The sequence below is a fragment of the Haliaeetus leucocephalus genome, unplaced genomic scaffold (genome assembly GCF_000737465.1).
Source record: "Haliaeetus leucocephalus isolate CR32 unplaced genomic scaffold, Haliaeetus_leucocephalus-4.0 Scaffold169, whole genome shotgun sequence".
NCBI classification, from domain to species: domain Eukaryota; kingdom Metazoa; phylum Chordata; class Aves; order Accipitriformes; family Accipitridae; genus Haliaeetus; species Haliaeetus leucocephalus.
Window position 1 is genome coordinate 63,545 of NW_010972605.1, and position 11,617 is coordinate 75,161.

Here is an 11,617-nt window from a genome sequence, read left to right on the forward strand (position 1 = left end):
ATATATGTATAAAATACAGAAATATATGCACATTTGTATAATACATAGACATATTTTTTTATATATATATCATTTGTTTCATCTTGCACATCTAGTTCAGCTCACCTATGTGTGCCTTAGGTTCAGCAACCAACACTAGCGCGTTCTGTTTTAATGCACTTTTCCTTGTTATTCAATTCTTGACAGAAGTTTTTCCCATCAAGACTACTAGCAGTTGCTTCCATTCCTAAGCATTCCCCCCAAAAGTACAGCCTCTAAAGTCCTTTGTCTGGTAAGGTAAAAAATAAGGACTATCTCAAACACTTCATGGCAAAGTATCGCTGACTGAAAGCACTTTGTACCTAAATTCAGACTCATAGAACAGATTTTTAAAAAAATCTAAAATAATGCAGTGTTCTAGAAGAAAGTATTTTATCAGAAAAAATACAGATGTGAAAAATCACACTGAACTTCATATATGAAGTGCTATGGGTCACACCTTTCTACCTTTGGCTGCAATTTCAGTGGAAAGGTAGAAAAGACTAAAAAGACTTACCTGCACATTTCTCTTTCTTTTTCGAATACATCTCATAAAGGAAGACAATAGTTACTAAAATAACAACTTCAGCCACAATTGCTAAAAAGGGTTTGAGAGGCACCATGAGGGATAGGACTTTAAGCTTCAGGTTTCCTTTACTTCTCCCTAATTCAAAAGCAGCTTCACACCAATATACACCATCATCTTCCTTGGTGAGCTTCAGTATCTTCAGATGGGTTACATTGGCAGATACGCTGTTAATTACATACTTGTCTGCCACTAAAGAGTCATTAATGGCAATCTAAAAATAAAAAACCACAAGTCTCATTAATGCAATGAGAAAGTGTTTAAATATTGTCAACAGATAGGTCTATATAGAGAGATGTAAAATGAGTTAAGAACAAGTGGCATTTGTGAAGCATGTTTAGTCCATCTCCAAGGGAAGGATTTATTTGAGCTGGCCAACCTGGTTCCCTTTACATTCAAGGGAGGAAAACACACACTTTCAGTGAACAAGTTGTCTAACCTGGTTTAGTCTAAGATCAGACGAAAGGTACTCTTGACTCTATTGACTCTCCACTGACAAAGACTGCATCAAGTGTCAGGATCTAACATCCAGGGATCACAACAGCACAAAGCATACACTTTCAAGGAAGCTGAACTGGGAATGCTGCTTCACTGGGAACTATGTTGATAGTCTTAGAAGTCAGTGCTACTCTCCAGCAGTATAGATGCTCTCCAGCAGTGCAGAGGAGACAGATCTATGTACCTCCTCTCAGTTGACAGTGCTTCTCCCAGAAAAGGGCTAGAACAAAGTGGCTATGCTTCCAAGGCTAAGGGGGGACCTGAAATGTGGGTATGTGAAAGAGGGAAATTGCTGAGCAAGATTTTTTCCTCACAGACTTCAGGGCAAGAGCTGAAGTAAGAAGACATTTCAGCTCCTTCAAAATCAAGTGGCACAGCAGTCTCTACCACAGGACGACCTCCTTCAGGTCCAGTGCCCCAGAGAGGTCATACAAGCTGGGAAATACAGAATTACTTGTATCTGGAGGGCAAGGAAGAGAAGGGACGTGCTCCTTTTCTCCCTCAAGGCTCCAAGACCTTACATGCCTCTAACAGTGTCCTACTATAGTAGGATTTTTTTGGTATCAAGGAGTAAGATTTGAGCAACATAACCATCATTAATATAGTAAAAACAAGTATCTCCAGAGTAAAACAAATCAGGGGAGTCTTATCTGGGCTGTAAGAGTATGGCAGGGACTTTTTGGGAAAGATACATCATACAAACCAGAACAAAAAATACATCCCTGTAATAATGAATACATCTAAAAATAACAGATTTTTTTCCATGTACAGAGAATTACATTAACTTTAATGGAAATAAAATTTGTAGAGCCTACAGTGAAAAGTCGTTATACTTTACAAAGGGTCTGTACTTGTTTTTTGTTTTGCCAACAGATGGAAACCTTACCTGTTCACTTCCATTGATCTTATACCAGGTCCAAGCAATGGGAGTATAGCCAAAACTTTTACAAATCATTATAGCTGAATCTCCTTCATAACTGACTATGGGTTTTTCTTTTCCTTCAATTTTTGGTACTAAGAACAAGTAGGAAAAAGTTCATCAAGTGAGAGCTACAGGTTTTAATTACAGTATTACAAAAAGATAAAATATATTTAGATACATGTTTATAGCAGTCCATTCACTTCCTTTTCCCTTAAAAACATGGATGATTCTATCATTCATGACATGACCTAAATGAAGAGTCATGTCAGGCTGGTATTCCGTATTCAGAATTTGTGCAGAAGACTACAGGAATTCTGTTCTCAGTTGCTGTATGATCTTAAAAGTTCCCAATTAATACTGAAAACAAAGTGATAATCAGACTGTGACTTCTACCCTTGCCCATTTCCTCTTTCCCTCCCTTGACAGCTGTGAGCTACGTGCTTCAGTTCTAGTACACTAGAAACAAAGGTACTAATTTTTCTGCAATTTCACTTAATCTACAAAAAATGATAGAAGTCTATTGCAGTCATAATGCTGCCATATATTGGTATCTTGCAAGCTGTGCATGCAGAGAATGTTTTTTGTAATTAAGACAAAACTGCAGATTGAAAGATCTTTGTAGTTACAAAACATTTTCTGAGCTGAAGTAATGACTTTTGGGTGCATGCCAGTAAAAAGGACTTTTGGTCCAATCTTGCTAAGGACAGAATATGGCCACAAGAAACAAGACATCAATTTATAATTTTAGAGTTACTTGTCCCAGCCATTATAACTGCAGATGCTCCACAGCCTTCCAAGAGCAAAAGCCCCAAAAAGGCTGTTGAATATATTGAGGCACCCCACAGATAGTTAGACCTGTGCAAATATATCATGCCAGAGTATGTATTTCAGCTTCCCCCTTCTTTCCCTCTTTATCAGGATGTTTACCAGCATGTTTTCCTCACATCCATTTATTTTAAATTTTACTTCAACTTTCATTGCTCCATCTTGTAACTACAGATCCAGTACATCTTTTAAATTGTATTGGTCACACTAGACTGAACAGGCCAAGAATTTGCTTTCAGCAGTTATGATGGAACAATTTGGTATAAACTAAGATTGTTCGTGTTCCCTCCCTTTCTTGACTGTCTGAGCACAAATTAATTTTTCTGAAAAGTTCACTTCTCCTGAGTATTTAAACTTAAAAATTTCCATTCCAGAAATGTATATGAAACCAATTTGTTAACAAGACACTGCTTACAACCTCAGAATTTGCTGCACCATTCATCAATCCAGCCTCATTACTAGTGAAGTCTTCTCACCCCGTATGTATTTGTTTTAATCATCAAACACTATCCTTCTAAAGAGTAGTGGCAGTACTCACTGCTGTCAGTAAAAGGGACAAGTTTACTAATAATTGCTACCACCTCCTTTGCAATTTATAGAAGAGAAAAAACAAAAGCAGGCTAGGAAAAAAAACAATGGAGCATGTGAAAACAAATAAAAACCCCTTATATTCAGCACAACAGGTTTATATGGTAGTCCAAAGGATTTAGCTATACTGATCAGTGGCGAAGCACAGCTATAGACATACCAGCAACACATGTGAACATATTAGCCATGATTAAGGACATGAATGTTCTGGTATCTGGCTCCGTAACAGAGTGGTTAATCCTTGAATGCACGCAGTGAAATATGCTGTGCACCAGGTATTTTTGCAAGTAGATCACCCAGAATTTGGGTACAAAACACTGCTGCTGCACAGAAAAAACAAGCTGTTGAAGAGATGGACAGGTGATCACACCAGCATTTATACCAGTCAGATTTCCACACTGGTTTAAAGACCAGAGTTATTTCATAGCACATGTACCTGGACAGCTGCTTAAGGATCCCTGAACAAAGGGGAAACACAAATTAATTTATTCTACCCTTTAATATAGCTATTACAACACCATTATCATACCATTTTAAAATATCCATAAATGGTCTCCATGTTTAATTTGAACTTCCTTGAAGTTCAAATTTGAAGCATCTCAATGTTTCCTGCAGACCTGGGTAAGAGCTTAACTTCTCAAAATCTGCAGGGTTATGCAAGCCAGTATGGGGGAGAAGGGGAAGAGAGGTAACACATCCAACAATGCCTAACTGCCTAACAGAAAGCTACTGCAGTTAGTTACAGTGATGATGACTTTAGCCACTGAGTCTATACCAACATATTACTCATCTTTCAGTTTGAGAATTGTACTCTCTGCATTATTGACTGGAAGATTCAAGGACTTCTCTTTCCCATTTCCTTCACTCTTGCATTAATCTTAAAAAGTGTCAAGCCAGTACTTTTTATGGCATCAGAAGTGGCAGCATTCAACCGTTATGAAGCAATTCTCACATCTTCTTGTAATAAATCAACCAGTCCTATGCACTGTTCTGGAAAAGATGACTTCCCTGTTGAGTCATTCCTGCCCTTACTGAAACAGTTGTTGTATACTTTCAAAAGAATAAGGTCTCCTTTGACTTTTTTTTTTTAATCAAAACAGACTTGGGTAGCCATTCAACTAAACCTTACCCACATGTTGTCAAGAAAAATATATAATCATTTTTAGAGATTAAAAGGTCTGAATAAACTACAATTTTGTCTTTCTCCAGCATTGCAAGCTAGTCTCCCCTGACTGAAGGTTTGAAAGCAGATATCAACATTGCTATTCAAGATTTGAACGTACATGAATGCGTTTCCTCAAGTTACATGACCAGATATCCTACTGAACAAAGGCAACTTGCAGCTGAGAACTACAGAGCCCTGCTGGTTAGTTCAGCTGTGGCTAGGGTAGTTATTTGAAGAGTTAAGGTTTTTAGGAGCTTGTCTTCAGGAAGAATCTTTCTTATATATCAGTCTGTGGAGCTTTCACAGATTAAATGCCTGCTTTGTTCTTTGCAAAGTTTGGACGGTGGGAGAAGAGAAGAGAATAGCTCCCATTAGAGATCAAGGTTGCCAGCAGCTTGTATTTGTTTCATTTCCACATCTTCCATTCAACTGGATTTTGCCTACTACTGTCAGGAGCAACATTATTGGAGAAGAGAATACAAGACAGAAGAAAGGGCACTCATACTGCCCAATGAAGCACACTAAATATAAGTGCTGTTCTTATATTATATAGAATGAAAGATGCACTAAAGCAATAATTTGGTGTTTCAGAAATACAACTGAATTTGTCCAAACCCCTGCCTCCATTCTGCCAACCATTGCTCCTCTTGTAACACTAAATCTCAGGCCAAACCTTCAAGTCATTGGCTCTGCTTTTTGAAGAATTTACCTGAGGCACCATCCTTTCCTCCCACCCCCCAGTAAGTGTTGAGTATTCACTCCTGCTGTAGGGATGGAGAGGGAATGGGAAATCAGTTACTCATTTAGGAAAAAAGTAGGCTTATATGCTCTTTTGGTTGTTAGCAAATTTTGTTAAAAAGGCTTTCAGGTTTTACTTCAAAATTCTTCTTCTCTCCAAGCTATAGAAATGCCTTTGATAGCGATCCTCACTTAGCTTGACAATATTAGTCACAGCTTATCAAATTAAGTTGCCATTTCCATACTATCCAGAAACCATATTAATACAGGATTTCAATGCTCAAGTGAAGCAATATTTAAAATAAATTAAAATTAAGCACAATTACCTTGTAAATAAAATATAGCACTGATTTCTTCTTCACCTTTCAGAATACACCTGTAATTTCCCAGCTTACTGCTATCCAAGATCTTCAATCTTAAAAAAAAATTCATCAATTTATTTTTGCTTGTATTTTCTTTTGTCCTACAACTATCAGTGACTGCTAATTAACATTCTAAATAAACCAGCAGAGATTAGTAGTGGAGCAAGGAACATCGCTGAAACACTAGGATTCAGGATTAGTGCAATGTAGAAACAGCATGACATTTTTAAGAAAACAAAAGAGCACAAGCACACCTCGGAACATAAATACCATTTTCACCCTTGTTACTCACAGAAAGCCAAACATCTTTAAGCAGTATGATCTACAGGTTACCAAATTAGACATGGGTTCACCATGTGAACTATATAGGATACCCACACAGGACTGCAGAAGAGATTCTTTAAATGGTTTGTTCTTTCTAAAGCCAGTTAGTTAATAACTAGCATAGCTTCAACACTGAACAGTTTTAAAGAGCTGCCATCTAATGAAGTCCAACATCATCTCTCTGCTAAACTACACATTTCACAGGTGCTCTGAAAAAGATTTACATGGTTGTGTTTGCCTATATGGAATAGCAGAAAAGTGACAGAACGTTATCATCACATTTTCTATCATAGAAATTTTATACAAATACTATTGATGTTAAGAAACCAAAGCTATACAGAATCAGCTGGAGACTACGCGGTTAAAATTAGCCCATTTACAGATTTTTAAAGTCCAAAAGTAAATTGTATCAATTGAAGAAAATTTTCTACAGTATTTCTTGAGTCTCTGTAGAGGTTCGAAAAAGTTAAGGAAACCTTTAAAAGAATACAACACATCTTTACTGTAAAGCTAATTTTTTCTCTCTTTTGCTTATTATGAAGGAAAAAAAGTGGCCATTGATGCCTTTCAGACCTGCAAAGCAGCACTAAGGTGGAAAAGAGTGTGGAAAGTAGGGGAGTAGAAAAAAATGGAGGTATTTTAGCAATCTCAGACTGGGATTACTACTTCACATACTGAACAGAATTACTGGACCTCAAAGAACTGTGTCCTTATTCTATATTCCTGTCTTGAAGAAACCTTGTTTTACCAGCACTAGAGGAAGAACAGGAGCTCTTCCTCCAGACTTGAGGTAACTGCAACCCTTCTCCTTTCCTGCACCTTCAATATGTTGATTATGTGCATATATTGATCAGCACATTTGGCTCTTTTCTAATATATACATGACTAGTATTGGGCAGTGTATATGCATGTGATAACTCGTTAGAACCTGCAAGTCAAACTGTAAAGAGTACCACTTACTGGATGCTCCAGCTGTTTTCAGTTTTATCAATGTGTCTGATTGTTTCATTTCCCCTCTTCCAAGTCACTTGAAGACTTTTCAAATGAGAATATTTATTGTCCAATCTGCATGAAAGTTCAATTATCGTTGCACTGTCCAAAGTGATATTTTTTTCCATGGAAGTACCAGAAACACCTAAAAGTTTAAGAAATTATTTATGAAAAACATATTTCTTCATTCTGAGGGAAGAAGAGATTCAAAGATTGTGTTTTACATATGCTGGATTACAGGCAGATAAGTGTGCTGCTGTTATATTTTCCAGGGTGAAAAAAACCCTGCAAAATCAGACAGTGTTTGACCGTAATTTTCTTAAGCCATTAACTGAAGTATGATACAAACCCATTACAAAAATGACAGTCATTCCATTCTGTAGGTAAACTTCCTAGAGAGCTCCAGTATAGAAACATAAGATACTCATTTGACTGAAAGCAAGACAGACTTAGGCTTCTACATAATTTAACCCAAACCAAAATATATCAAGTACTTAGCTCTCACCATAGGAACAATGACAGCTCTCAGTCTAAACTTCCTTTATGACTTCACATTTGGTATTAAAAAAGCAGGACTTATTAAAAATATTAGTAAGTATATAAGAAGTTATATAATCAAAACAGAGTTACACTTGTAAATATCTATGAGCATTCAGATTTTAGCCAGTTGCAGATTTTTATGATACTGTGAGATCATAGTGAAATTGTTGATAAAATCCACAACCTTAACATTGTTGGATCTGGCCTTTCATGCTACAGCTACTCAACTTGAAACTAAATCATCTTCAAACCCATTCATGGCTGCCTTTGCCTTACTAGGGGCAAGCCAGTAGAACTACAATGTGAAAACATCCCAATACAGTAGAAAAACCTGACACTTTTTTGCTTTTAACAAACTCCCCGAGCATAAAGTAAGCGTATCCAAAAGCAGGTTTCAACAGCAGGTATCTTTTCTGATGCATACAAATAGCTTCTTATAAAAAAAAGGCCTCTGACTTTGCACCCATCAGCACTGACATTTTATTTCATAATTGACCTTTTCTTTCACATCTTCTAGATACAAGTGTGGCTATGCCATCTGAATACTCCACGAAAATTTATTCCAGGCTTCATCTCAATCCTAGACCTACCCTGTAGTACTTGATGGTCAAAAAGCACAGCTGTGCTGCACAGCTCAAACTCCTACTGAAAGAAAAGGAAGTTCTGAGGTACAGCTCACTGACTCAGTAATGCAAGTCATACCAAACCAGCAGCAAAGTCTGGCTGAAGTGGAAGCACCAGATTCTCCCATAGAATATTTGAACTTCACTGGGTCTGGCAGAGACATTTACAGCCTGCAGAACAGCATGCCCAGAACTCCAAGTCCCAGCCAAAATATTAAAAATCTGTTGAACTGGAGATAAACTTAGAGGTGCAACACCTCAGTCTTTCATAGCAGAGCAAAGTCAGTTACTGCAACTCATTTATTAGAGCCATTACGCTCAATAAATGAGCGAAGCATAACTCACCTTATTGAGGTCACTTATGATCAAAGTACTTTTACAAATGGAATTGGTTTCAGAGTAGCAAAAGTTTTACAGTCAGATTAATTACACTGGCTAAAAATAGAACCCATACCTTTTGAGATTATTTCAAAATAAAACCACAGTTTAAATGAATGGAACATGAAAACCCTATGCTGTTGAAGATTAACCAGTAGCAAGACTGATATCTGGTGCACCTCTGTACCAAGAGTACATGAGCCAGAACAAGGAATAGACACTACCTTAAGTCTCCTGCTAGAAGAAAATATAGCATAAATGCTGTGCAATTATGTCCTTAAAATATCATACCAGTACTCTGGAAAGGAGTGCTAACTGATCTCCTCCAATTGAGAGAGATTTCAGTTAGATCAGTTTTTCCAGTTGTCCAAGAAATTAGTTATACATGATTACTTGGCAACTGAGAACTTCACACCTATTTTAAGAAGATGCTTATCTTGCCTATTCTCCATACTTTAACTCCTGTAACACTGCAAAGCTGACAAAAAACTGCTGGTTAACAAGTACCCTAGCTTACGTGGTCTCTCCAGGAGGATTCACTAGTGCAAAGAAATTGTCACTTGACGATTTGGGGGAACAGATAGCTATGAGTTGTTTTTACCTGTGGTTTTAATAAAAAAAAGTAAGAATCTCATTCTCCACTGCAAAATAGTTATTAGAACACAATATTCAATAGTGCAAACTTACTCATCTCTTCTTTTACTAAGCTCATCACATGCTCACTATGAGCACCTTAACTTTATCAAGAAGTTGCCATCCTAGATACTTCTACAACTCATACAAAAGATTGTGTTTAATCATAGGCATTCAATGTAACATAACTGGAAGAGAAAATAACACTCACCAGGTAGGAGTACTTCATACTCCACAAAAGTGACATTAGACATGTTCTCTTTGGTTGCCTGCTTGAACTCCTGTGTGGTAAGATCTGGACCTAACAAGGCTGTGGGGGAAGCAAAGTGATATGTTATATCCTATAAAGGTAATCATACAGCAGAGTGTCAATACGGTATTGCAATTGTTTTTTATAGCAATCTTAGGGGAAAAGAGGAGCTCGCCAAATGCTGACTACTGTGGAGATCCTTTCATATACCTTGTGTGTTAACAGCCAGAATTTTAAAGCAGCAGTGTTTTATGGTTACTTATAGAAATTATGCCATTTTAGAAGATGGTTTCTAGATTTAAAATAATGTTGTAATTGTGAATATCAATACTCTAAAGAGGTCATAACTACCTATTTCACAGCCTGAAGAGTGACCTATAGGTTACAGGTAGGTCCTAGAACTGTATAGGACTACATCAGTGTTTAAGTAGAGCTTGGGAAAGTAATAAACTTTAGAACAATAAAAAAGAAGAAACAGAAGGACAGAACACCACGATTCCCAAAGCCACTACAATTTACGGCACAGCCAGAAAGCCAAAGGTAGGCTATCTAATCTGGATGCAGCTCTAATGAATGCAGGGGCAAGAATGCCTTGTGCTCCACTGGAACATGGTCAGGGTCCCTCACTGCTCCACAAAACTCCTGTTATACTGCAGGGAATACCCTTCCATACACAAAGAATAACAATAATGACCATCTGCCTCAAATATACTCCTTTCCTTCTGCAAGGGAGAACTACATTCTGACAGCCTCTGAAAAAAGAAAAAGGAGGGTAATTGTCATAGGCAATTCCCTTCTGAGGGGGACAGAGGGCCCAATATGCAGACCTGACCCATCCCACAGGGAAGTCTGCTGCCTCCCTGGGGGCTGGGTAAAAGACATTCCTAGGAAACTCCGTGGTCTAGTTCGGACCTCTGATTATTACCCACTATTGGTTGTGCAGGTTGGCAGTGATGAGATCGCTGAGAGAAGTCCAAAAGCAACCAAAAGGGACTTCAAGGAAGTGGGGTGATTAGTGGAAGGATTGGGAGAACAGGTAGCGTTCTCCTCAATCCCTTCAGTGGCAGGGAAATATACTGAAAGGAACACAAAAACACTCCTGATTAATACATGGCTCAGAGGCTGGTGCCATTGGTGGAATTTTGGGTATTTTGATCACAGGGAGGTTTACACAGCACCGGGCTTGCTGGCAACAGATGGAATCCAGCTGTCTCAAAGGGGGAAAAGGATTCTCTCTCATGAGTTGGTGGGGGTCAGAGAGGGCTTTAAACTAGGTTCGAAGGGGGAAGGGGATAAAACTAGGCTCACCAGAGATGAGCCTGGGGGTGGCATGTCAGTGCTGGGGGTGGAATCAATAGCTGTCCAGCTCAAGTGCATCTATGCCAATGCACGCAGCATGGGCAATAAACAGGAGGAGCTGGAAGCCATTGTGCACCAGGCTAGCTATGACTTAGTCGCCATCACGGAAACATGGTGGGACAACTCCCATGACTGGAGTGCTGCAATGGATGGCTATAAGCTCTTCAGAAGGGATAGGCAAGGAAGGAGAGGTGGTGGGGTGGCTCTCTATGTTAGGGAGTGTTTTGACTGTACAGAGCTACACGATTGTGATGACAAGGTGGAGTGCTTATGGGTGATGATGAGAGGGAAAGCATCAGAATCGTGTGCCCTTGTTCTCATGGGGGACTTCAACTTTCCGGACGTCTGCTGGAAATACAACACAGCAGAGAGCAAACAGTCTAGGAGGTTCCTGGAGTGTGTGGAAGATAACTTCCTGACACAGCTGGTAGGTGAGCCAACCAGGGGAGGAGCCTCGCTAGACCTACTGTTTACAAACAGGGAAGGACTGGTGGGAGATGTGGTGGTCAGAGGCTGTCTCAGGCTTAGCGACCATGAAATGATAGAATTCTCGATTCTTGGTAAGGTAAGGAAGGGGGTCAGCAAAACCACCACTACGGGCTTCCAGAGGGCAAACTTTGGCCTGTTCAGGACACTGACTGAGAGAGTCCCTTGGGAGACAGTCCTGAAGGGCAAAGGGGTCCAGGAAGGCTGGACATTCTTTAAGAAGGAAGTCTTGAAGACCCAGGACCAGGCTATTCCCATGCGGGGCAAGATGAACTGCAGAGGAAGACAACTGGCCTGGCTGAACAGGGAGCTTTTGCTGGGACTCAGGAAAA

At 39.0% G+C, this 11,617-nt stretch overlaps 1 protein-coding gene across 1 annotated transcript in view; it reads right to left on the reverse strand.

Moving 5' to 3' along the window:
* EMB (embigin) overlaps positions 1 to 11,617 on the reverse strand; it is a 22,998-nt gene that overhangs the window by 2,361 nt on the left and 9,020 nt on the right. Inside the window, exons 4-8 of the mRNA XM_010563529.1 lie at positions 9,402 to 9,491; positions 6,987 to 7,161; positions 5,667 to 5,755; positions 1,989 to 2,116; positions 536 to 818 (exon numbers count right to left, since the gene is read on the reverse strand). Coding sequence (XP_010561831.1) covers positions 536 to 818; positions 1,989 to 2,116; positions 5,667 to 5,755; positions 6,987 to 7,161; positions 9,402 to 9,491 — 765 coding nt within the window. The remainder of the gene's footprint in view (positions 1 to 535; positions 819 to 1,988; positions 2,117 to 5,666; positions 5,756 to 6,986; positions 7,162 to 9,401; positions 9,492 to 11,617) is intronic.